The sequence below is a fragment of the Pongo pygmaeus genome, chromosome 18, assembly GCF_028885625.2.
Source record: "Pongo pygmaeus isolate AG05252 chromosome 18, NHGRI_mPonPyg2-v2.0_pri, whole genome shotgun sequence".
Classification (NCBI taxonomy): Eukaryota; Metazoa; Chordata; class Mammalia; order Primates; family Hominidae; genus Pongo; species Pongo pygmaeus.
Window position 1 is genome coordinate 54,807,284 of NC_072391.2, and position 26,297 is coordinate 54,833,580.

Sequence of the window (26,297 nt, forward strand, 5' to 3'; positions counted from 1 at the left end):
ACAGTGCGTGCAAGGTCACCCAGCCAGGAAGTGGCCAGGACGGATGTCAGCCCAGGCCTGACCAGCCCCCGGGGCTGCACTCCTGTCTTCCCGCTACCCTGCCTCTGGGTCCATCCTGTTATCCAGGCTGGTGGGGGAAGCTCAGGCTGCAGGGTCAGCTCCTGCTCTCCTCCCACGCCCTCCAGCCTGGTTTAAGCCATAGGTACCATCCCGGTCTTCGTCCTCACGCCCAGAGCCAGGCTCTGTGCCCAGCTTGTTGCAGGTCTCATCAAACCCTGATACAGCCTTAGGAGGCAGCGCCATTGCCATCTTCACTTTACAGAGGAGGAAACTGAGGCTCAGAGAGGCTCCCAGCTTGTGAGAGGAGGGGTCTGAATAGGTGCGCCTGACTCCAAAGCCTGTGCTCATCACAGTTCCCAGGGATCTGCTCTGAGCCAGGCCCCTGTGGCCACCCAGCCCCTAGCCCTGTAGATCCCACCCCAGTGGGGCCCTGGGGGCACATATCTGGGTGGGCTCAGCGGCTCCCTCTGCAGGTGGACCCAGGGTGCGGTGAGACTGGGAGCACCGCCCAGTTCCCCACACTCACCTTTCACAACCCAACCAATGGCGCCATCGAGCAGGAAGGGTGAGAAAGAGGACACAGGAAGCCAGAGTGGTGGGGCAGCAGGGTGGGGGCAGGTCAGTTCGGCAGAGCCTGGGGCCAGAGGGCCAGACAGCCACAGGGCTCCAGTGGCGTGAGCAAGGCTGGCCAAGGATGGCGATGCCCAGGGGCCTGGGGGCCCTGCTCCTGCTCCCCCTGCTCCCGACCTCAGGTGAGTGGCTGGTACCTCATCCCCTCCTGCCACGCTGGGCCGACCCTGCTCTGCCGAGGGAGGTATCCAGGGACAGACGCAGGGACTGGAGAAGGTGAGGAGTTGGGGTGTCTGGGATGTGTCCTCCAAGACCCCCCGTGGCCACCTCAGCACCTCCTCTAGCCCTGTCCCTTTGGGTCAGTCCTGTCCTTCCACTAAACCTTGCTCAGGACTGGTCTCAGGTTCCCTTTGTTGCTCCAGAGTGCCCTGGAGATAGGGGAGGTCGGAGGGTGCTCCCTGACTCCCCAACCTGGGCTGTGTCTCCCTGACAGGCCTGGCGCTGGGACAGGGGTTGGCCCTGGGCGGGCAATTCTCCAGCTGGCTTGTGGGATCCTGGGGATGGGATTCGGACACTCTGGAAGCTGAGGCCAGAAAGGTCTGTCACCTCATTCTTCTGGCTCTCTCCTCCCGCACATGTCATCCCACACCGGCTCCCTCTCCCAGTCTCAGCCACGACCCCTTGGTCCTCAGTGGCCTGAGCCAGGATCCACACTCCTCCCCGTCACTCTCCCGTCTCACACACAAACACATGGTGCGTCTCCAGAGGCCATGGAAGTGCCCGGGCCTTGCCTTTGCTGGCCTGTCTCCCAGGAAAGCTGTCCGCCTACCCCTTGCCCACCTAGCTGGCTCCATTTACCCTTCTTAGCCTCTGTGGCGTCTTAGCAACCCTCTCAGACAGAGGGAGTTGCTCCCCCATTAGTGCTCCCTCCTCAGTGCTCCTGTCTCGGGGCCTTGTGGGCCGCTCTCATTTTGCTCCTGACTCAGTGAGGGGCCTGCATGTCCATCTCCCTGTGTGTCCAGCATGAGGTCGCATGACTTTGGCCACATAGATCAACTTATTTGGGCTTCAAAGAACCCTCTTCTTTTCAAACATTGGGAGATTCAGTGGAGTGAATCAGTCCCTGGCTCAAGAAAGGGTGGGAGATGACAGCACTGTCCTCCTAGTGGCCCCGGGAGGCCCTGGTACAGAGCAGGCCACCGGGCAGCCCTCGATGGATGGATGAACAGAGCCACCAATGGCAGCTGTGACCAGGGCTCATGGGGCTCAGGCCCCAGCTGTCATCGCTGGTTGGGCCTTCAAGGCTCCTCCAGGTGATGCTGTTTCCCCCATGGTGATGTGGGTGCTGTGGTTGGGGCAGAGCAGCAGCCATTTGATCGAGCAAGGAGCTCTGAGAGGTCTACATACAGGAAGGTCTGCACACTTCCTGTGTGGACAGTGATGTGTTAGTCTCCATTCTCCATTTGCCCATTCATTCATTCATGCATTCATTCATTCATTCAGGAAGCATCGATGGTGCCCTCTGCTCCTGCTGGTACCACTTGGCCCCTGCCCTCAAAAGACTCACAGTCTGCAGGAGTGACACAGTGTGGTGGGGACTCGCATGTGAGACCCAGCTGTTAGGGCTGAGCAAGGGGTGGATGCAATGGAGGGGCTGGCAGGAAGGGACACGCGACAAAGCTGCGGGCAGGGCACGGGGAGCAAGGAGGGTGGTCGCTGGGCAGGCTGGCACCTGGGGCAGGCTTCAGCACCGTGAGGTCTAAAGGGCCCGGGAGGGAGTGGCCCCCTGGGCTTCTACAGCCAGACTGTGGCTGCAGGAGGGAAATGGCGGTGGTTTGCTCACGGTGAGCCAGCAGGGGCTGAAGGAGCCGTGCGGGGTGGGGGCAAATGCCCACCCTGCCCTCCTCCTGCCCTCTGACCTCCAGTCCACTTTCCACTTGCTGACCCCCAAATGAGGCAGTCCATGGAGGCCAGGCTCTGGAGCACAGAGGGTTTGGAGAGGAGGGGGGCGCTATCCCATCCACAGGCCTAGCACAGGGTCTCCTTGTCTACATGAAATGCTTGCAGTGTCTTCAAAGAATAAACACGGAAAAGATGTTTAATGATCCTGTCTGTGTAGGGTGCTTGCCAACAGCTTCACTTACGTGCCTGCGCTGAAATTCATGGCAATCCGAGAGGGAGGCTCTGATGTCACCCACCAGGGGGCTGCCTGCACCTGCACCCATTCGTGACAGCAGGGCCGGGATGGCAGAGAATGGCATCTGCCCTCAAGCTGACAATGTTCTCTCCCCTCCTGTCCTGTCCTCTTCCTTCCCCTCTCATCTCCTCCTCCCCCCCCTCTCTTCTTCCCTCTCCCTGTTTGTCTTCCTCCTCCCTCTTCTCCCCTTTATTTAAAAAGCAAACATGGATCACATTATATTCATGCTCAACTATCATTTTCATTTCCCATTAAACAATGCATCATAAATATCTTTATAAACTAACAGAAATTTACAGTTCCTTTATAAGCTATCTAAAACGAATGATCACATATAGAGTCCATTATTACAAAATCCCCTCTAAAATGTTTTTTTACCCTGCTGTTACTCTTTATTCAGCCATTATTTTTATCGTGTCTTTTTTTGTCTTAATGATTAAAAATGAACAGTTTTTTTAAAAATGTGACAGTAATACTGGACATGATTTTTAAAAAATCAAATACCAGAGAGAGAAATAAAAAATGGAAAGCCAATGAGCCCCTGCCTCAGCCCCCAGCACCACCCATCACAGAGGGAGCTCTCCTAACACTTCCTGGGCGGGGGGGGGGGGGCAATCCGAAAAGTGATGATGCAGAGCCAAGACCCACTTCCCACCCTTAATAGGAGAAGGATACAACAAAGCAATTCAGAGTAAAAGACATATAAGTGGCCGCAGATAGATGCTCAAACTCCTTAAATGAAAATAAGATTCAATGTCATCTCTCAGACTGGCAAAAATCCAAAAGTTCAGTAAACTATAGAATAATAGGCATGTGGATAAATAGTCACTCTCATCCACTTTGAGTGAGAGTATAAATAGGTACACCATTTTCTGGAGGGAAATTCAATAATACCCGGCAGTTTTTTAAAGCACATACAGAAAGTCCTAGAATAGGAATTTTTTTTTGTTTTTTGTTTTTTGTTTTTAGTGTTTTTTTTTGAGACAGAGAGTCTCTCTTTGTCTTCCAAGCTGGAGTGCATTGGTGTGATCTCGGCTCACTGCAACCTCCGCCTCCCGGGTTGAAGCAATTCTCCTGCCTCAGCCTTCTGAGTAGCTGAGATTACAGGCACCCACCACCACGTCCGGCTAATTTTTGTATGTTTAGTAGGGCTTCCCCATGTTGGCCAGGCTGGTCTCAAACTCCTGACCTCAGGTGATCCGCCCACCTCGGCCTCCCAAAGTGCTGGGATTATAGGCGTGAGTCACCACACCCAGCCTTCCTGGCGGTGTTTTAAAGCACATACAGTTAGATACAGAAAGTCCTAAGATAGGAATGTTTTCTATGAGTTCTCAACACAAGCTGAAAAGATGCACACTCAAGAATTCTTACGGCAGATTGTGAAAAACAACGTCCACCAAGAGGGGACTGGTTAAAAAAGTGTTGCAATGCCCATGGAATGGAATAGTCTGCAACTATATAAAGAATGAGGTGGAAAAGTTCTTCAAGATATATTGCTAGTCCAAGCGTGGTGGCTCATGCCTATAAATTGCAGCACTTTGGGAGGCCAGGGTGAGCGGATCGCTTGAGCCCAGGGGTTTGAGATCAGCCTGGGCAACATAGCAAAACCCTGTCTCTACAAAAAGTAAAAATAAACAACACAAAAAAATGAAAAACTAGCCAGGCATGGTGGCATGTGCCTGTAGTCCCAGCTACTTGGGAGGCTGATGTTGGAGGATCGATTGAGCCTGGGAGGTCTAGGCTGCAGTGAGCTGTGATCATGCTACTGCACTCCAGCCTGGGTGACAGAGCAAGACTCTGTCTCAAAAGAAAAAGAAAAGATATATTGTTAAGTGATCTTATTTGTGTAAATTTAAAAAATGATGTATTGGCAGGGCTTGGTGGCTCACACCTGTAATCCAGCACTTTGGGCAGCTGAGGCAGGAGGATCGCTTGAGGCCAGGAGTTCAAGACCAGCCTGGGCAACATAGTGAGAACCCCCTCTTCTTAATTAAAACATTTTTTCATTAAAAAAAGATGTACTTATGAATACTTGCATATGCATACCTTCTGTGAAATTTCCAGAAGACTGTGCAATAAACCGTTAAAGATGGTAAACTCTTTGAACACCTACAATGAGCTATGTCCTTTATCTCTAATCCTTCCCAAAACTTGCAAGGAATGTATTATTAGCTCCATTTTGCTGGCAAAAGATTGAGCCTCAGAGAGTTTGAGAAACTTGCCTCAGAACATACAGTTAGTAGATGACCCAAAGCTTCCATTTCCTGCCCTGTATTAGGTGAAAGGGAACTGAACTAAAAGTCACAAAAGCTGGTCTTCAGTCCTGGAGCAGCCTCCAACTAGCTAGTAACCTTTCTCAAGTCATTTTGCTCGAGGGGCCTTGGTTTGCTGTATTTTCTCCCTGTCCCAGGAGGTAGCTGTGATGGTTGTGTGTGCTTCTTAGCACAGGTGTGAGCCACCACGCCCTGCCAATACATCATTTTTTAAATTTACACAAATAAGATAGTGTGAATGTGGGAGAATGAGGCAAACCAAGACAGAATACATCCAAGAGTTTGACCAGGAGGCCACAGTTGCAAGGGCTTTGGAAGGTCTGATGTGGAATAACTGAAAAGCCAGGCAGACTCCCTAGAGGAAGGGGTAAAAGAGTAATAGCACACACATATGAAACCTTTTATTTACAGAGCCATGTGCCAAGCCTTTTGTACATGCTTTCCCCAAAGCATCCTACCAGCCCTGGGAGATGGGGTATTTGCTTTTACCTTGGAAACAGCCCCAGAGAGGGTCTGCATCCTGCTCAGGTGCACCGTTAGTGTGATGCATGGAGCTGGAATTCTAGCCCAACCACCAGACTCTGGAGCCCCCGCTCCTTTCCCTGCTCCTCATCCTTGCTGCCCATCTTCATCCAGCCCATTCACACTCTCTGCATTCCTTCCTTAGGTCAGGAAAAGCCCACCGAAGGGCCAAGAAACCCCTGCCTGGGGAGCAACAACATGTACGAGTACGACATCTTCAACTTGAATGACAGGGCTTCATGCTTCACCAAGTGCAGGCAGTCGGGCAGCGACTCCTGCAATGTGGAAAACTTGCAGAGGTGAGGGGGCCCCCTGAGCTGGGGGGGAATCTGAAGCTGCTAGGAGGAAGACTATCAGGAAGGGATGGGGCCATCTGCCCCCATGGCCCCAGAAAATGTTGCTCCCATCTGACTCTTCCACCTTGTTTGACACCACAGTCCCCTTGACCCAACACCCCCATTCTGGCAGTTGGGGTCCCTACTGATCTAGGGTATTCAGAGATGAATCCACTCCTATCCTGGCCCTTGGGAGTTGTGGAAGGACAGACACAGACCCAAATAATGATGACTCCAGAGTGTATACAGAATGGCAGACAAGGTGCCAGGTTAGCCCAGAGGAGGGAAGTTGGCCAAGGCTTCACAGAGGAGGAAACCTGGAAAGGGCTTTGAGGGTGCATAGGAGTTTTCCAGTTGGATCTAAGCAATGGTGAGGATACAGGCAACAGAACTTGAAAGTAATGGGGGATAACTACAAGGCTTTGAACTGTAACAATGTAAACTGCGTGGGGATGGAAGAGACAATGCGCAGATGCGATGGGTGGGAGGTAGGACTGGAAATGTAAGCAGAGACTAAGGTGTGAAGGGTTGTGTAAGCTATACCAATGGGTGGGGGCGGCAGGACAATGACATATTTTAAGCGCAGGTAGAGTATAGTCAACTCTGCATTTTGGAAAGATTGCTCGGGCTTCAGGGATGGCTACAGGAGTGGTGATGCAGGAAGACATGACCCAGTAGGATGCATCACAGGGGTCTGGGTGGGAGTGAGGGCCAAGCCAGCACCACCAGCAGCAATTGGCATTGTGTGCTTGGAAAGGAGAGATGGATGGAGGAGATGATACGATGTAGACTCCGTAAGACAAGAGACTGGTTAGATGTGGGGGTGAGGGAAATGAAGGGGTTTAGAATACAACATCTTTAGGAGCCATCTCCAAAAATATCTCTGCCTCTCTTTCCTTTTCCCACTCCTAACCAAAGTTGCCCATAACTCTTCTGGGATGCCTAGAAAAGCACGTGGCTTGCATTAGCACTTAATAAATATGTGTTAGAGGAATGAGTAAAAGCCCTGTGCTCTCAGGCTTGGTGTTAGGACAGCCATCTCATTGGATCATGTTATTTCAGTGGCCTGAAAAGGCTTCCATTCCCACCTGCGGGTGATCCAGTGGCTTCTTAGCACCCCAGAGCTGTTCAGAGGCTCCTCTTTGTGCTGCCCAGGTATATACCCAAAAGAACTTAAAATAAGTCTCCAAACAAAAGCTTATACATGGGACAGGCACGGCGGCTCATGCATGTAATCCTAGCACTTTGGGAGGCTAAGGGGGTCAGATCACTTGAGGTCGGGCATTTGAGACCAGCCTGGCCAACATGGTGAAACCCTGTCTCTACTGAAAATACAAAAAAAAAAAAAAAAAAAAAAAAGCCAGGCTTGGTGACAGGTGCCTGTAATCCCAGCTACTCGGGAGGCTGAGGTGGGAGAATTGCTTGAACCCAGGAGGTAAAGGTTGCAGTGACCTGAGATCACTCCACTGCACTCCAGCCTGGGTGACAGAGTGAGACTCCATCTCAAAAAAAAAAAAAAAAAAAAGAAGCAGCAGCAGCAGCAGCAGCTTGTACATGAATATTTGTAGCAGCACTTTTCACAGTAGCCAAAAAAAATGAGAGGGAAAGTACCCAAATGTCCCTCAATGGATAACGGCATAATTAAAATATGATCTCTCCATACAATGAAATAGTATTCATCCATAAAAAGAAATAAAATACAAGGGCCAGGCACAGTGGCTCGTGCCCAAAGTCATCCCAGTACTTTGGGAGGCTGAGGCAGGAAGATCACTTGAGGCCAGGAGCTCAAGACCAGCCTGGTTAACAGAGTGAGACACCGACTCTACTAAAAATAATTTAAAAAAAGAAATAGGGCCAGGTGCAGTGGTTCACGCCTGTAATCCCAGCACTTTGGGAAGCCGAGGCAAGCGGATCGCTTGAGGTCAGGAGTTCGAGACCAGTCTGACCAACATGGTGAAACCCCATGTTTCTCTACTAAAAATACAAAAAAATTAGCTAGGTGTGGTGGCTCACGCCTGTAATCCCAGCTCCTCAGGAGGCTGAGGCAGCAGAATCGCTTGAACCCGGGAGGCGGAGGTTGCAGTGAGCTGAGATTGTGCCACTGCACTCCAGCCTGGGTGACACAGTGAGACAGTCTCAAAAATAAAATAAAATGGAATACTGATACATGCTACAACATAGATGAACCCTGAAAACATTATGCTGAGTGAAAGAAGTCAGAAACAAAAGGCTCATGTTGTATGATTCCATTTGTGTGAGCTATCTGGAATAGGCAAACTCAGAGACAGAAAGCAGATTAGTGATTGCAGGGGCTGGGGGAAGGGGGAAGGGAGAGCTTCATGGGTATGGGTTTCCTTTGGGGTGATGAAATGTTCTGGAACTAGATAGTGTGACGGTTGCACAACATTGTGACTTACTTGATGCCATTGAATTGGACACTTTAAAATGGTTAAAATGGTAAATTTTATGCTATGTGTACTTGACCACATGCACAAAAAAAGACAAACACATAAAATACTCAGGGGGACGCCTAGCTGGAATCCTGCAGGAGCAGCCTGGATGGCCCCCAAGCCACTTTTCTTCCTCCTGCCCTGATCCCAGGGTCTTTACTTTGATAGTTTGGGTCAGCCCTCTCACCCCAAGAGCCTGATGAGTGAGTAACTCAGCCTGCAGGATCCTACCCTCCCCCCATCCCTGGCCGTTTGCAGATACTGGCTAAACTACGAGGCCCATCTGATGAAGGAAGGTTTGACGCAGAAGGTGAACACGTCTTTCCTTAAGGCTTTGGTCCAGAACCTCAGCACCAACACCGCAGAAGACTTCTACTTCTCTCTGGAGCCCTCTCAGGTGAAGAGTTCCCCAGCCCTCTTGGCTGGTTCGGACCCTATTTTTCTTGGACATATATTTCAAAACTCTAAGAGAGTTATATCCCATGATATAACTAGGGCTTGTCCCTTCCCCACGTCACAATTGGCAGAGCTGCATCTGTAAAATGAGCTCTAAGACTCCTCCAAGCCTAAAATTTCCGTGAGCTCCTCTACTGAGGGAACATATTTGAAATGAGGTAAAGGGTTCGATGGACAGACTCTGGGTTTATGCTTGTCTGGATTCAAATCCCAGCTCTGCCCTTGACCAGCCATTGTGATCATGGGCAAATTACTTTTCTGAGCCTTGGTTACCCTGTCTATAAAAAGATGAAGGTATTGCCCACTTTCAAGATTAACATGGCCAGGTGCAGTGGTGCACACCTGCAATTTCAGCACTTTGGGAGGCTGAGGTAGGAGGATGGCTTGAGGCCAGGAGTTCTAGACCAACCTGGGCAACACAGTGAGAGTCCATCTCTACAGAAACAAAACAAAACACAAAACAAACAAAAGATGAATGAGAGGAGCAAATGAGATAATGCACAGGGAATGCTTGGGATAGTGAGGGTTTAGAAAGCCTCCTGCCTTCCGGAAGAAATGGATGTGGTGGTAGAACTTCAGGCAGCAAGGTGAGTTGGTTAGCACTGAGGTACTTTTAGGTTTTTCTGGAGAAAGGGAAATGGAAGAGAGATTCTTTCTCAACCCTTTATTATGTCACTCAAGCAGCTGAGCCCTCTGCAGGGGTTATGCACTGGCCCCAGAAATAACCCACATGTCCTTTCGTTGGGAGTCTGGACTGGGAAGGAAAAAGTTGGGGCCTTCAGCTCCAGCCATAAACCCCCTGTGCCAATGTGCATGGGCTGCTTCTGAGGCAGGCCCTGGGTGGGTCAGGCTGTAGCTCTTAGGGGAACAGGGAGCTCAGAGAATGAATGAAACATGCTTTGCGGCCGGGCACAGTGGCTCACACCTGTAATACCAGCACTTCGGGAGGCCGAGGCGGACGGATCACCTGAGGTCAGGAGTTCGAAACCAGCCTGGCCAACATGGTGAAACCTTGTCTCTACTAAAAATACAAAATTAGCTGGGCATGGTGGTGCATGCCTGTGATCCCAGCTGCTTGGGAGGCTGAGGCAGGAGAATCGCTTGAACCTGGGAGGCGGAGGTTGCACTGAGCTGAGATAGCGCCATTGCACTCCAGCCTGGGCAACAAGAATGAGACTCCATCTCAAAAAAAAAAAAAAAAAGCTTTGCAATGACCACTGAAATGTATTTCAATATTCTGACGATTCTTTGTTTTTTAAAAACGTGTTGTTTTTGTTGGGCGGGGAGGATTTGACATTCAGAGTAAATGTGTGTGCCCTCCCTCTCTGCCCTTGTTCTCTCGATTCCTGAACTTCCTTCCTGACGGTTTCATTCTTTGCATTTATTCCTGAGTCAGAAGCCAGACACTGTCACAATCAAGCCCTGTGTAAACACTGGGACTGTTAGGGCCCTGGCCAAAAGCACACGCCCTCCAGCCGTCCTCATACTTGCACATTCAGCTTGCCCAGGCATCAGGTGCCCAGACAGGCACAAGCTTAGCTCTAATCTCTGTATTGGGAAAACCGAGGCTCCACAAGGGCTACAACTTGTCTAGGGACGCACAGCCTGTGAGGAGCAGAGCTTGCACTGTGCCCCAGGTGTCCTGCCTCTCAGAGCTGACAGTCCCCAGGTGCTGCCCCCTACCCAGTGTGCCTGTTTCCCCTCCCAGCTGGGGGAGTGGCAGGACTCGTGTTGGGGGCTGGGTACAGATGGGAGCTGCTGTGTCTGTGGTTGTAGGTTCCGAGGCAGGTGATGAAGGACGAGGACAAGCCCCCTGACAGAGTGCGACTTCCCAAGAGCCTCTTTCAATCCCTGCCAGGCAACAGGTCTGTTGTCCGCTTGGCCATCACCATTCTGGACATCGGTCCAGGGACTCTCTTCAAGGTGAGGACTCAGGGAAGCTCCAAGGTTAAGTGCTAGGTCCTCTGGGGGCTCCATGCCACAGCTTGCTGTCACTGGAGTCTGCCGAGGGATCCGATGGGGACAGAGCAGGCAGTGAGCCTCTTAGTGTTTCTAACGCAGCCCGTGGCCATCTCAGACACCTGTCACTAGAGTCTATGGTCTTCAGACTCACACTGGTCACACGCTCTCAGATGTTTGACCCCCACACATCAGTGCCCTTTGGCTTGTCTATGTGTCTTGGGGGTGCTCGTGTGCTCTGTGTGTCCTCCTGCAAGCACAAACATGCACATCCTTTTCTATTCTTGTGCACGCACAAGCCCATGTACTCAGCTGTGATCATATCCACACGAGCAAGTGCACCCATGCCCTTGCACATGTGTGTACCAGGTGTGTGCACCCAGAGGTGTGCATCCACTCCTGTGCAGACGTGTGTACCCCTGAGGGCTAGTGTGCTCCCCCCACCAGCCCCCTTTCTACCAAATGCACAGTCACACTAAGACCCTCAGGAGCACGCTGTCCTACCCGCTGACTTCCACTTCTTGGCTGATCTTGGCCCCATGCCCCCTCTGGTTAAGAGGGCAGAGGAGCTCTGGAGGCCAGCAATGGAGAGCTGTCACGTGCACAGCTTTGCAGTCAGTTGACCTAGCCCAGCCCAAGCAGGAGACCACTGGGAGCAGCAGGGAAGAGGCTGCCCGTGACTCCTTGGCTCCCTGGTCCCCTGGTCTCAAACTCTGCCCTCCAAGCAAAGGCCATGGGTTCCTAGAGGCTCCTAGGAACCCCAGCCTTGGTGGGTTGGGATGGCCCCTTCTGCAGCCTGGCCTCCCTTGTCTCCCCTTTCACAGGGCCCCCGGCTCGGCCTGGGAGATGGCAGTGGCGTGTTGAACAATCACCTGGTGGGCTTGAGTGTGGGACAAATGCGTGTCACCAAGCTGGCTGAGCCTCTGGAGATCGTCTTCTCTCACCAGCGTCCGCCCCCCGTGAGTCCCCTGCTCAGGCCTGGCAGTCACTGCAGGGCAGACGGGCGAGTGGGCACACCTGGGCCCATGGGCCCTGCATGGGACACTACACATCTGTCCCCTACCCTTCCACAGTCACCCAGGAGGAGCCATTAGGGCCATACACATAATTGGATCCAAGGCCACACACCATAGAGGTGCACATGAGGACCTGGCCAGCCCATCTGCTTGCACACGGCATTCCACATCCTCCACACCCATGTTCCCCTGACACGCACACATGCACACAGACAGGCAAACCCTCCCGCCCACAGCCCCACACCACAGTCGCGCGCTTCACACGCCGGCTCAGGGTTCATCAAATGATGCACTTAATCTTTCTGTGTGGCCCATGGGCGTGAACCTTGCTTTCTACCTAATGGACACTCACACTAGGACCTGGGGGAGCACACCGTCCTCCCGCTTCCCCTGCCCTCGCCCAACCTTCCCTTTTCCTCTCTCCTGACTTCCACTCTTCGGTTTCAGAACATGAGCCTCACCTGTGTATTCTGGGATGTGACTAAAGGTAGGGCCTGGAGGACCTTCTCTGGGGTAAGACAGGAAGGGAGGGTATGGGCTGCATTGTGGGGCGGGGCTGGCTCCACTGGCTGAGTCCCTCCCCTGCCTTCCTCTCCCCTCCCCTCCCCTCCTCTTTGCTCCCTCCATCCCCTCCCTTCCCCTCCCCTCCCCTCCTCTCCTCACCTCCCCTTCCCCCTCCTGTCCCTTCCCTATATTCCCTTCCCCTCTGTTCCCCTCCCCTCCCCTCCCCTCCCCTCTCTCCTTCCCTCCCCTCCCCTCTCTCCTTCCCTCCCCTCCCCTCTCTCCTTCCCTCCCCTCCCCTCTCTCCTTCCCTCCCCTCCCCTCTCTCCTTCCCTCCCCTCCCTATATTCTCTTCCCGTCTGTTCCCCTCCCCTCCCCTCCCCTCCCCTCCTCTCCTCACCTCCCCTTCTCCCTCCTGTCCCTTCCCTATATTCCCTTCCCGTCTGTTCCCCTCCCCTCCCCTCCCCTCCCCTCCCCTCTCTCCTTCCCTCCCCTCCCCTCTCTCCTTCCCTCCCCTCCCTATATTCTCTTCCCGTCTGTTCCCCTGGCCTCCTCTCCAGGGCCCACTGGAGACTGGGCTTCTGAGGGCTGCTCCACGGAGGTCAGACCTGAGGAGACCGTGTGCTGCTGTGACCACCTGACCTTTTTCGCCCTGCTCCTGGTAACAGCCCCCTCCACTCTGATCCCAGCCATCCCAGGGGCTTCCAGCTCCTGCCCTGGGGAGGGGGCTGCCTGGTGGTCTTTGGGTATATGGGCCTGGCCTCCAACTGATGTGGTCCCGGTTCTGGGCTCACCCACAGAGACCCACCTTGGACCAGTCCACGGTGCATATCCTCACACGCATCTCCCAGGCGGGCTGTGGGGTCTCCATGATCTTCCTTGCCTTGACCATTATTCTTTATGCCTTCCTGAGGTGAGTGATCCCCACCTCCCCACCATGTCTCCCTCCCGCCCTCAAGGGAGGCAGCAGGGCAGGTTGGGAAGCATTCAGGTTGTGCAGCCTCTGACTGATGTCCTCTCCACACGTTAGTGTCCTCATCCCAAAATGGGGTTGGGGGTTGAAATGTGTCAGAGCTATTTCAGGAGCAAGTGGCAGAAACTCAACTCAAATTGGCTTAAACATAACAGGGAATGTGTGGTTCACGTAACTGAGAATAGCAAATAGCAAACAGGGTTCATGTAATTGAAAAACCCAAGGTGCATGGACTTCAGGCAGGGTTCGATCCAGGGGGTCAAAAGAGGTCCCCAGAACTTGGTCTCCATCTACCTCTCACAGCTTTGCTCACCCCTTGACAGTCACATCGGGCAGCTTCACTACCCTCAGGGGCCCTGGCTGCCTCAGGATTGCATCATAGCTCCTTAGCTGCTTAGGCAGAAATAAAAGAGGTCTCCTCTTTCCAAGTATTCTAAGATGAATCCCAGGATTGAGAAGGATTTTATTTTGAGATAAAACAGAAAGATGCAAAATTAGTGCAGAGTCCTGTGGTTCCTTCTCCCAGATTCCCCCTATGGATACATCCTAGACAACTGTAGTTCAATATCAAAACCAGCAGCTGGTGGTACGGTACTGTTGACTAGAATATAGACTTTGCTCAGTTTTCACCATTTTTTATGTACATTCGTGTGTGTGTGTGTGTCTGTGTCTGTGTATGTGTGTGTGTGTGCGCGCGCGTGCAGGATGTATCATTTGCATGGCCCAGTCCAAAATGAAAATATAGAAGGCCGGGCGTAGTAGCTCATGCCTGTAATCCCAGCACTTTGGGAGGCCAAGGCAGGTAGATCACCTGAGGTCAGGAGTTCGAGACCAGCCTAGCCAACATGGTGAAACCCCATCTCTACTAAAAATACAAAAAAGTTAGCTGGGCGTGGTGGTGCGCACCTGTAATCCCAGCTACTCAGGAGGTTGAGGCAGGAGAATCGTTTGAACCAAGGAGGCGGAGGTTGCAGTGAGCCGAGATCACACCATTGCACTCCAGCCTGGACAAGAAGTGCAAAACTCTGTCTCAACAAAAAAAAAAAAAAGAGAGAGAGAGAGAGAAAACATATGGCCCCGTATTCAAAAAATTTTAAGAATGTCAAGATGGCGACAGTAGAACATTAAGTCCTTCTGCGTATGGGGTCCTACAGAGGTCATATGCTCATGAAACTGGCCCTGTGTGAGCATGTGTGTGGGTGTCTGTGTGTATCAGCCTATGCAGTTTTATCCCGTGTATACACCAGAGTTGAGTCTTACTGGCCTAACTTGGACCATGTGCCCATGCCTGTCTGGGTCACTGTGGTCAAGGGCTGGAATACACAGATTGGCCGGCCAGGCCATGTGTCTGCTCTTGGATTTGAGCTAACAAAGAACCCCTGGCCCCTGACTTATGAGAGTGGGAATGGGCGTTCCTCGGGGAAATCTGGGGCTGTGTCCAGAAGAGGTGGAAGTGAGTGCAGGACAGGCAGAAACAGCAGAGAGCACTGCAGCCTGGGTCCAGGCCATGGCTGAGGGACCCACAGGATCTGCCAGCTTGAAGGACCCTAGAGGAGCTGCCAGTGCCCCAGCTTGTCCCGTCCCCTGCCTCCTGGAAGTCCCTGGGGGTGGCCTAAAGCAGCCCTTGGGTCTCCTGCCCCCACATCCAGGGCCGTCCCACTGCCCTCTACACGTGCCTCTGTGTTAGCATTTGGCCCCGGGCTGCAGCCCCCACTAGGCCCACCCACTCCATCACAGACCAACCCATGAGTGTAAGTGGTGCCCCTCACCCCCATCCTCCAAGCCCTGGCCTAGGACACCGTCCCCGTCCCCAACAAGCCGAGTGTGACTTGCCAGCTGGCCGCATTGCTGGACCCTGTGAGCGGGGCTTGGAGCGCCAGGAGAAATTACCACCAGCTCCCCAGGGTGGGGCCTGGCATCTCAGGTGAGATGGACATGATCCCAGATGCTCCTCCAGAAAGCCCCCGGCTCCCCTCCCTCAGCTGAGAGCGCTTTTGGATCTGGTTTGCTAAGAATTCAGAGTGGGGGCTCCAGAGAGAGGGAGGTGAGCCTGGTGAGTCACTGGGCAGGGAGTCTGGAGCCCAGAGTTGGAGCCCCTGCCCTGCTCTGTGACCCCGTAAGACTCCTGTCCCTCTCTGAGCCTCACTCTCCAACTGCATTTTCGGCTTCATGCATCCACCCACCTGTCCATCCACTTAACCGATGAATCCATGGTCCCTCCATTGTTAGGCCTGAAGTTCACAGCATGGGAGACACCCGAGGAGGGAGAGGATGGGGAGTTACAATATGCTGCTGGGAAACGTCCAAATCAGCTCAGGCTAAGGGGCATTCAGAGATGGCCTCCCCAGAAGGAAACATCCAAGGGGCATTTGAAAGGCAGAAGAAGAGGAGTCAGGCAAAGAAGGTGGGAGGAGCTGGGGAGCAGGGAAAGGCATTGAGAGCAGTGGGAAGAGCAATGGCAGAGTCTGGGAGGTGTGAAAAATCAGCAAGCATTCAGGGAACTGCGAGTTACACAGTTTGGCAACTGTTACCGGATGGTGCCACGCAGTTCCAGGCTCTTGGTGCCCCAAACGAAGAATTGGATGAGACACACAGAGAGAGCCAAGCAAAGCAACAAGGACCTGCCAGCTTGAAGGAGCCTAGGGGAGCTGTATTCCAAGCAGTATTCCACTCTCAGAGGGGGAGAGTGGGCTGACCTCTGCGAAATGAGATCAGCCTCACCTTGGTGTAGTTTGGGTCATTCCAGGTGTTTTTTTGCTTCTCTTCCCAAGGCTGCCTAATCTCTAGCCAGTGTCTGGCTTTTGACTGATAGGTGTGTTGCTCAGTTACTTTGGGCCCGTGTATGTTTGTGCGTCACCTCCATCCCATAATTTTAAGTACGTGCATGATATGCAGCCCATATGCATGAACCTTAAATAGCTAATTATCATACAGGGTTATGTGAAAGAAACTTTTTCTCTCTAATGCAAATGCCCATCTCTGAAGAGCTGCCCCTTACAGGTTTGGTCCGGATCTTGCCGGCCATGGGGTCCCTTCTTTATATCACTTTTGTCTTGCCTGATGAACTTCTGCTTTTCATCTCACTTCTTGCTCACCTGTCCCATTCACCTTGCTTCTATTCTCTGCTTTTACTTATTCTGTCCTTTATCCAACTTTTAATTCCCTTTGCTATTCTCCTGCCTCATTTTCTGGCCTCATTTTCCCTATTATCCTGCCTCACATCAATCAAGGGATGAGGCTGGCAGGATCCGGAACCCGCAGGGCCCCGTGGGCCATGACAGGCTCCTGGACTTGAACCTCAGGACACTCCCACTCTGGCTACCGGCAGGGACGGAAGCTGGATGAGCGGGCAGGAGCTGGCAGTGGGGGTGGAGAGCCATAGGCTGTCGGGGTGGACAGGCCTGGGTGCCTCATGGGAGCTCCCCATGGGAGCTGTGGCCCCTTGGGGCCTCTTATTTCTCGCCCCAGGCTTTCCCGGGAGAGGTTCAAGTCAGAAGATGCCCCAAAGATCCACGTGGCCCTGGGTGGCAGCCTGTTCCTCCTGAATCTGGCCTTCTTGGTCAATGTGGGGAGTGGCTCAAAGGGGTCTGATGCTGCCTGCTGGGCCCGGGGAGCTGTCTTCCACTACTTCCTTCTCTGTGCCTTCACCTGGATGGGCCTTGAAGCCTTCCACCTCTACCTGCTCGCCGTCAGGGTCTTCAACACCTACTTCGGGCACTACTTCCTGAAGCTGAGCCTGGTGGGCTGGGGTAGGTGCTGCCTGGATGGACAGAATAAATGGCCGGTGCTGAGGGTGCAGAGGGAAATAGCCTTGGGGAGAGAGAGGAGGGGTTCCCAGAGCTGGAGGGATGGCCATCTGGAGGGGATGTGGAGGAGGACGTGCCAGTAAGCCCCAGTGGTGCCATGCCATTTCCCCTTGTGCCCAGGCCTGCCTGCCCTGATGGTCATCGGCACTGGGAGTGCCAACAGCTACGGCCTCTACACCATCCGCGATAGGGAGAACCGCACCTCTCTGGAGTTGTGAGTGGCGGCTGTGGAAGCAGGGGTGATGCCAGCTCCCCGGCTGTACATATCGGGGCTGGAGAGAGGTGGGGAGAGGAGGGATTTCTAGGAAAATCTAGACCAAATATGTCAAGACCAGAAGAATCCTCAGATCCAGCTAGCTCATGGCACAGAGAAGTAAACTGAAGCCGAGAGAGAGAGAAAGTGAAATGAGAGAGGGGGCCTGAGAAAGGAGAGGGAGAACTGGACCAGGAGGCAGGATGCCTTACTCGAGCCTGGGCCAACACGAGCCCACATGGCACCTTGAGGCAAAGTAAAGAAGGTCACCCCATCCGCATGTGGGGTGCGCAGCCTGGAGAGTGGAGGGTGTGTTGGATTTCAGCCCCCACCTGCTGCCCAGACATGTGTCCTTGTTCAGGCCACCACCTGCCCAGTGATTCCCAGTAGCCCTGGGTCTAGTCTGGGCTCTGCCCTGCCTGCTGTGTGTGTGACCTTGGCAGGCCCGATCTCTCCCAGGGCCTCAGTCTCCTGATCTGCACCATGGGGAAACTGATCAACATGCTCTTTGAGGCCCTTTGCCCCTGCAGTGCAGGGGGCAGTGGAGCTGAGTTCAGTTTCTAGACTCACACCTTGGGATCCATGGGGCACCCACCACTGGGCCCATGGCTCTGTGCTAAGAGGAGCTGGTGAGGCCTTGGACCTGTCCCCAGGGCCTCAAAAGCTGGGGCCCCAGGAGCCGGAGAGGTCACAAAGGTGCAGGCAGTGGGCCAGGTTGGGGACTGCAGCAGACTGGCAGTCACAAGCCCATCTAATTAGCGGTCAGTTGCTATCCTTCAGGAGGGCATCCACAGAGCTGCCCAGGTGTATGATTTTATAGGAGAAGCAGAAATCTAGGTATTTATACCAAAGCTTCTGATTTTAGGCGGCCACTAATTCAGTTTTTTCACAATGTAATATGGGGCAAATGAAACATGCCTTTGAGGTCACTTTGGCATTAAAGAGACACCAGACTGGAGCCTGGTGACGGCCCCTCCACAGCGGGAGAGCCAGAGATTGATGGGTGGAAATGGGAGAGGCACCTTCATAGACAGAAAAGCTCAGCCAGGGCACTTCCTGGGTTTGCTGGCCAGAGGTACCGCTCCCAGTCCCACCACAGCTGCCCCCTCCTCCAGATGCTGGTTCCGTGATGGGACAACCATGTACGCCCTCTATATCACTGTCCATGGCTACTTCCTCATCACCTTCCTCTTTGGCATGGTGGTCCTGGCCCTGTTGGCCTGGAAGATCTTCACCCTGTCCGGCGCTACAGCAGTCAAGGAGCGGGGGAAGAACCGGAAGAAGGTGCTCACCCTGCTGGGCCTCTCAAGCCTGGTGGGTGTGACATGGGGGTTGGCCATCCTCACCCCGTTGGGCCTCTCCACCGTCTACATCTTTGCACTTTTCAACTCCTTGCAAGGTGAGGCCCCTGCACCAGGGAGGTGATGGGCTCTGTTGTCTGTCCCAGGAGGTACTGGGAGGTAGGGAAGAGGGTGGTTTGCAAGACTCAGGACTGTGTTCAGGCTAGCTCAAGTCAAGGATGTTGATTTCAAATATTCAGAGCAAGGATCCAGGGCAGCAAAGTTTGGCTGCTGTATTAGTCTGTTTGTGTTACTATAATACAAAGGAATACTGGAGACTGGGTAATTTATAAAGAAAATGGAGTTAATTGGCTCATGGTTCTGCAGGCTTTAGGCAAAGCACAACACCAGTATCTGCTCCTGGTGAGGCCTCAGGAAGCTTCCAATCATGGTGGAAGATAAAGGGGAGCCAGCGTATCACATGGCGAGAGTGGGAGCAAGGGAGTGGGGAGGCGCCATGCTGTTTTAAACAACGAGATCTCGCATGAACTCTGAGTGAGCACTCACTCATCACCAAGGGGATGGTGCTAAGCCATTCATGAGGCTCCGCTCCCATGATCCAATCCCTCCCCTCAGGCCCCACCTCCAACATTGGGAATCACATTTCGACATGAGATTTGGAAGGAACAAACACCCCAGACATATCAGCTGCCTTCATGGGAGCTGCTACCAGCATCAGAAAAAGCCACCCAAACCAAAGCAGATACGTTCTCTATCTTTTTCCTGGAGCTATGGAGTCTCTCACCTAGTGTCTGTGGAAACTCCTTCATTCTTTCTCCACTCATCCTTTACTACCCATGGCCCCAAATTGTTACCCAACATGGCTGCCATAACCCTACCTGACCTTGCAAGTCGAGTGTCCATCATCCATCTCTGGTCCAATCAGCTGCAACCAGAAGGGCAGAATCATGTGATCTGATGTCCACATGACATGGATGGGATCTCCAGGGTAGGAGGTAGGAAGGAAATGCTTGCTGTATTTGTTACTGGCCCCCACAGGGCCCTTCCTCTGAGATCCCAGCAAAGGGGTAAGAGCCGTCCATGTGCTATGGTTTATATGTGTTCTCTTTGCTCCTTACATCCACAGCCCAGAGAGGCATCACAGTCTGACTGTGAGAGAAACAGCCAAGACAGGAATGACGAGACTCAACCTGTTCAGAGAAGTCACTAGAAACCCAGGCATCCTAGATGCAGCGGGTATAAGCCCCCAAGACCAGGGCTGGCTCCCAGCGCCCCATGAGACTGTGTGGCTTAGTGGCTAGGGCCAGGCAGCCCTGGGTCCAAATCCTAGCCCCATCCCTGACCCAGCAAGTCACTCGGCTCCTCCCATCCTCATTCATCTCGAAATTGGGATAATCCCATACTTATCTCACCAGTTTTTTTTTTTTTTAATTGAGATGGAGTCTTGCTCTGTCACCCAGGCTGGAGTGCAGTGGCACAATCTCAGCTCACTGCAACCTCCACCTCCTGGGTTCAAGCAATTCTCCTGGTTTCAGCCTCCTGAGTAGCTGGAACTACAGGCACATGCCACCATGCCCAGCTAATTTTTGAATTTTTAGTAGAAACGGGGTTTCACCATATTGGTCAGGCTGGTCTCAAACTCCTGACCTCAGATGATCTACCTGCCTCAGCCTCCGAAAGTGCTGGGATTACAGGCGTGAGCCACTGTGCCTGGCCTGCCAGATTTCACAATGAACAATGGCAATGCATATGTGGGAACTACTAGGTCTTCAATATGTGGGAACTATATTAATAATCATAGAAATTATACTGTAAGGCCACCTGAGGCTGTCTCCAGGTGGAGAATCATGAGTCCATGCCTGGAGAATCCCAGAGGTTTATGGTTGGGGAGAAATGAACTTTGAAACTATAGCTGACATTGTTATTCTTTCAGAGGTTACCTTAATATGTAAGCCTGCACACTTCACTCTACTAAGTTTCCACTGGGTCTGAGTTATCTGTATTTCTCTCTTCCTCTCCAATACAACAGAGCCCTTGGTATACTTGAATTGCCCATTGAACTCTTCTCAATATTTGTCTTGTATATAGAGGTTTAGTTACAGATTTCCTTGAAACATAGAGTTTTTCTAAGTCATGTTCTGTACTTACTATAATTTCTTTCACTCCACACTTTCCCTTTTCCTCTTGCTGGAGTGCCTCCCATAATAATCCTTTATAGAGGGAGTGATGGTTGTTTTGCATGTCTGAAAATTCCTCTATTTTGCTCTTTCTTTTCTGTAATAGGCATATGTAAATATTTTATTTGAAGGTCTCTGTTTTTCATTTCCAAGATTTCTATTTGGTTCTTTTTTATTTCATTTTTGAAATGGTTGTGAAATGGTTTCATCGTTGCCTTTCCCAGCAGTTCTTGAGTGGTTATGGTGGATCTCCTCCCTCTCAGCAGCCACCAGCCCAGGCTGCCCCACTGTCTGCCCACCCCTTTCCAGGCTCACCGAGGCCTCTCCTTCCTAACAGGTGTCTTCATCTGCTGCTGGTTCACCACCCTTTACCTCCCAAGTCAGAGCACCACAGTCTCCTCCTCTACTGCAAGACTGCACCAGGCCCACTCCGCATCTCAAGAATAGGAAGGCACGGCCCTGCAATATGGACTCAGCTCTGGCTCACTGTGTGACCTTGGGCAGCTCCGTGCCTCCTTCTGCACTCCCTCAGTTTCCTTCTCTGTACAATGTGTCTGGGGAGGGAGAGGATGGGACCAGGTTGGACCACGTGGCATCAGAGGTCCCATCCAGATCCAACTATAGGTCCAAGAGTCCACATAAGCAGGTTTGCAAGGCTCTAAAGTGCCTATAGTCCTGAGACCCCCTGCCAGCAAAGAGTGACAGTCACCTCCATGCCCTGCCCTCAATGCAAAGCCCTCACTCACCTTCTGGTCTCAGCAAGGGAGGAGAGTCTGTTGTTGGCGTAGCCCTGGAAGGAGCCCCCAGCCTCTCCCCTCCTCCTCTTTGTCACTGGCCTCCCATAACTCCCCCTCTGGCTGCCTGTAACCTTGAGGGGCATTCAGGAGGCCAGCGTTCCCTCAGGCATTGGGGGTTTGTTTTGGGGGATGGGAGTTGCTCCTCCCACCCAGTCTGCCCCTGGTCTCTGCCCGTCCGATCAGAGCCCACCCTCCTGGAAGAGACCCCCGTGTTCAGAGTGCTGGCAGCCCTGCAGGTGTCCAGGGACACTGCATTTCAAAGAACCACTGAGTGGGTGAGCTACCTTGGGCAAACCCCCCACTCCTGACTCTGACTGCCACGTGGGTGGCCCAACCTCTGACCTGCTGTCATCATAGAGGTAGAAAGCAAACAATCTGGGGCTCAGCACACCTGGGGGTGCTCTCACCCATTCAGTGTGTGGGGCCCCTGAGCAGAGGCTGGGCATTGCCACTAGAACCTGAGCTCCTAGAGAACAAGGACCTGGGTGGCCTCGCTCACTGTTCCAGCCCAGGCCGAGCACAGGGCCTGGCTCGTGGCAAGCCTTGAATAAATATTTGTTGGCTGAATGAGTGGATGTATGAGTTTGGCACCAGCCTGGCAGATCCCTGAGCCAAGGGGGTGTCTCAGGCCAGACCTAGGTTGGGCAGGGGACTTCCAGCAGTTGGGGCTCCATGTCACAATCACATGCAGGTTTCTCAGTAGGAAACAAAAAGAGGCAGAGATAGCAGAGATGGGGTAGAGATACAGAGATGGAGAGACGGAGAGAGAGACTTAACAGACAGGCTGACACAAAGAGGGAGAACGGAGGCAGAGAGACAGATGCAGAGAGATGGCAGCCCCACGCCGGCTCCAGCGACCCCCCTACTCGGGGGCAGCAGTGAGTGTTGACATCATTCCCCTCCCTGGAGCCTCACCGCACAAGTCCATCCCTCACTCTACCCACAACTTACCAACCATCCTCCCTACCCAGCCCCCGACCCTCTCCAGGGAGCTCTGTGGACTGTCAAGCCCTGTCTGCAGGTGAGAAGTTACTGTCACTATTAGGCCTCCCCCAACAGCCCCGGAAGCTGCAGGCTGCAGCCCACCTCCCCGTCCAGATGCTGGGTGCTGATGTTGACTGCAAATGGATGCGCTTCGCTTCCCCTCCCAGCCCGCAAGCAGTTGAAAGACAGGAAGGCGGGCCCTCACTTTATGCAAGTTGCTGTGTTCCTGGAAGGGAAATTCTGGGGTGTGGACATTGCATCAGTTGAGCCACAGGAGCAGTTCTGGTGGACAAACTTGGTGTGTTTTGGGGCTTATCTTCACAGACATCTGTTTCTCACACTGAAGGTCTCAACTTCCTTATCTCAAAGTCTCAGGGATAGTAACCTGAGAAGCAGCTGTTCCACCATCTGATAGGTCTGGGCTTAAATCCTGGCTCGGCTACTTAGGAGCTGTGTGATCCTGGGCATTTTACTTCACCTCTCTGAGCCTCAGTTTCCCCGTCCATAAAATGGGGATTATGAAGTCCTCACCTCATCCTGACAGCATTAAATGAAGTGACAGAAATAAAGTACCCAGCACTGAGTCTGCAGGAGTTAGTCAGCTCCCTCACCCTGCCTTGATTTAAAGAAAGACCAGCCAAGGGTAATGGCATGAGGAAACGGAGGCCCAGACAGGCCCAGCCACCTGCCCAACTAAGGTCACTCCATGGGCTGGGCTGAAGCCAGGGCCAGGCCTCCCCAGGTTGCCCTCATCCCAGCGCGGTCCCTGAGTTTAAGGATTATCACCTGGTCCTTGGCTGGGCTTGGTGGCTCACACCTACAGTCATAGCACTTTGGGAGGCCAAGGCAAGAGGATTGCTTGAGCCCAGGGGTTTGAGACCAGCCTGGGTAACATGGTGAAACCCTATCTCTACTAAAATACAAAAAAAATTAGCTGGACATGGTGACGTGTGCCTGCAGTCCCAGCTACTCAGGAGGCTGAGGCAGGAGAATTGCTTGAACCAGGGAGGTGGAGGTTGCAGTGAGCCGAGATTGTGCCACTGCACTCCAGCCTGGGCAACAGAGCAAGACTCCGTCTCTTAAAAAAAAAAAAAAAAAATTATCTAGGCATGGTAGCTACTTGGAAGAGGAAGCAGGAAGACCACTCGAGCCCAGCAGTTCAAGACTGCAGTGAGCTATGATGACGTAACTGCACTCCAGCCTGGATGACAAATCAAGACCATGTTTTTAAAAAAAAGAAGGAGAAGGAAGAGAAGGAAGGTGGAGAAGGAGGAGGAGGAGAAGGAAGAGGAAGAAGAAGGAGGGAGAAGGAGGAGGAGGAAGAAGAAAAAAGAAGAAGAAGAAGAATTATCATCTGGTCCCAACCCCCAGTCTCAAGGGAAATCCTGGGTTGCAGAGTTTCCCAAACTGCTTAGTGGGATGTGGGACCAACAAGACCACAAGTCCCTGATGGCTGGGCTTCCTGGCTCAGATGGAGAGGGCAGATAAGAAGGTGTGGCTATCATTGGGGGTGCACTGCTTTTCTGGCTGGCTCTCCACCCTGGGGCTAGGCAGGGGCCGAGGGGCTGGAGTTCCTCATCACCCGGGGTTCCTGCAAAAGCAGCTCCAAGTGCCAAGTTGAGCACCCATAAGGCCAAGGGGGCTCTGGTGAAAATACACTCCAAAGCCCAGAGCGGATGGATGGAGTTCCTCTGTCATTGCACAGCAACAATAGCAACCTAGGAGATGGGGCATCATCACAGGTGGAAGCACAGACCCTGATCTCAGTTCACCAGTTTCAAATTCTGTCTTTGCAACTTGTCTTGGGCAAATTCTTCAACTACTGAGCCTGTAAAACAGAAACAGCAGTAGCTGCCCCACAGGGTTAATGAAGGAAATGAATAAATGAGACAGTGCCTGCAAGGACTGCCCACTGCCTGGCCTACCTGGCCCAGAATGAATGTGGCAAAGCCAGAGCTTTGCCTTGGCCATCATCTCATCAGGTTCTGGGCACAGAGAGGGTCCCTTCTGCCATGGCTCCTGCCTGGTTTTCTGTTCTGCCCAAATCTCTTCATTCCTTGTATTTTTTCATTACAACATAACAAATACACAGGAAAAAAGAAGACTTATTTGCTCCATGCTGTCAGATAGGCAACACTAAAAGATATAAATCCTTCATCAATTAATGAATTGAATGCAATTACAATAAAGATTTTGGGGCGGGCACGGTGGCTCACATCTCTAATTTCCGCACTTTGGGGGGCTGAAGCAGGAGGATTGCTTGAGCCCAGGAGTTCCAGAACAGCCTGTGCAACATAGCGAGACCCTGTCTCTACAATAAAATAAAATAAAGGAAAAAAATAAATATTCTAATTGATTTTATTTTGATTCTCCAGAAACTTTTAAAATTGATATGGAGGCATATAGACCTCAAATAGCTAAGTCAATCTTAATGAAAGAGGGCATACAGGAGGCGGAGGTTGCAGTGAGTCGAGATCATGCCTGTGCAGTCTAGCCTGGGCGACAGAGCTAGACCCTGTCTCAAAAAGAAAACACAGAAAGAGGGGCATAGAAGGAAGACTTGACCTCTAGACATAAAGATATTACAAGGCCAGTTTGGTAAATGCAACGTGGTGTCTGTGCAGGGATAGGAAAGAAGATCAGTGGAACAGCATAGAGTGCTCAGAGGCAGACCCATGGCCACCTCGGGGATTTAATACATGACAAGGGTGGCATCGTCATTTTCAGAGGAGGAAATACCTAAAACTAACACATTAGTTCATGAAGACACATTTAAAATCATTAGTCATCAGAGAGCTGCAGATTGAAATGACAATGAGACCTCATTGTATCCTTATTAAACTGATGAACTAGAAAGCTAGATGGTACCAACAGGCAGGGACGATATGGGAGCCAGGGAGAGTCTAGACTGCTTCAGCTGCCTGGAGAAAAACACAGTGCTTCTGCTGAGCCAGCAATCTTGCTACTGGTTGTTTATCTTAAAGAAACATTCTTCCAGATCTAGACACCCCTAGACCTGTGTAGCATTGTCTGTGATGGGAGGGAGCTGGTAGCAAATCTGAGTGGTCTGCCCAGCCCACCCAATGTCTGCTGGGGAGTTCCCTCAAGACTGCCCCAAACCATCAAGAGATAGGGCCAGTTGCAATTCCAAAGAAATAAACACTAAGTGCCGGGGTGATCCGTATCCATCCAAAGCATTTATTAGGGAAACGTACATAGGGAAGGCTGTAGTGTTCTCATGACAGACAGCAAGAAGGGAGATGTGTCTGTTCATAACGAGGAGGTGGGTTTATGGAGTTTATATGAGGGTTTAAGGAATTTGGTTCAGAGCTGGGGCACGTTTAGCATTTGTTTGATCTTTCCATGTTTCCAGCAACAACCTAAACAACTATCAGTGCCTGGGGACGTTGAAAGCTCCCTCTAGAACACCTGGACACCGAGTGCCCGTCACTGGAAGAACAAAGAGATAATAAGTGTGGATCCACACAATAACGTGGAGAGATCTTAAAAACACAGCCCTTCATGAAAATATAAGAACCAGAAGGATATATTTGTTCAGTCTCATATTAAACATATATTAAAAACACCAGCATGCAAAACAATACTCATTTTGGAAAAAAAATACACATCAGAATGGTTGCTTTATAGAGGTGGGAAATGAAAGTGG

The 26,297-nt window shown here is 52.1% G+C and overlaps 1 protein-coding gene across 3 annotated transcripts; it reads left to right on the top strand.

The window, feature by feature from the left end:
* Nucleotides 1-679: 679 nt before the first annotated feature.
* On the top strand, nt 680-22,213 carry ADGRG3 (adhesion G protein-coupled receptor G3). Of its 3 annotated transcripts, XM_054455049.1 has the most exons (13): nt 680-812; nt 5,768-5,921; nt 8,666-8,804; nt 10,640-10,786; nt 11,647-11,781; nt 12,286-12,325; nt 12,900-13,000; nt 13,140-13,252; nt 15,096-15,236; nt 16,781-17,061; nt 17,239-17,332; nt 18,487-18,770; nt 21,187-22,213. In XM_054455049.1, the coding sequence occupies exons 1-13, from the start codon at nt 755-757 to the stop codon at nt 21,294-21,296; spliced, it is 1,797 nt and encodes a 598-aa protein (XP_054311024.1). In that variant the 5' UTR covers nt 680-754; the 3' UTR covers nt 21,297-22,213. The 3 variants fall into 3 exon arrangements, 2 of the variants coding, with proteins under 2 accessions (XP_054311024.1, XP_054311025.1); XR_008494727.1 differs by lacking the exon at nt 17,239-17,332 and having other exon boundaries at nt 21,187-21,307; XM_054455050.1 differs by lacking the exon at nt 15,096-15,236.
* The last annotated feature ends 4,084 nt before the right edge of the window (nt 22,214-26,297 follow it).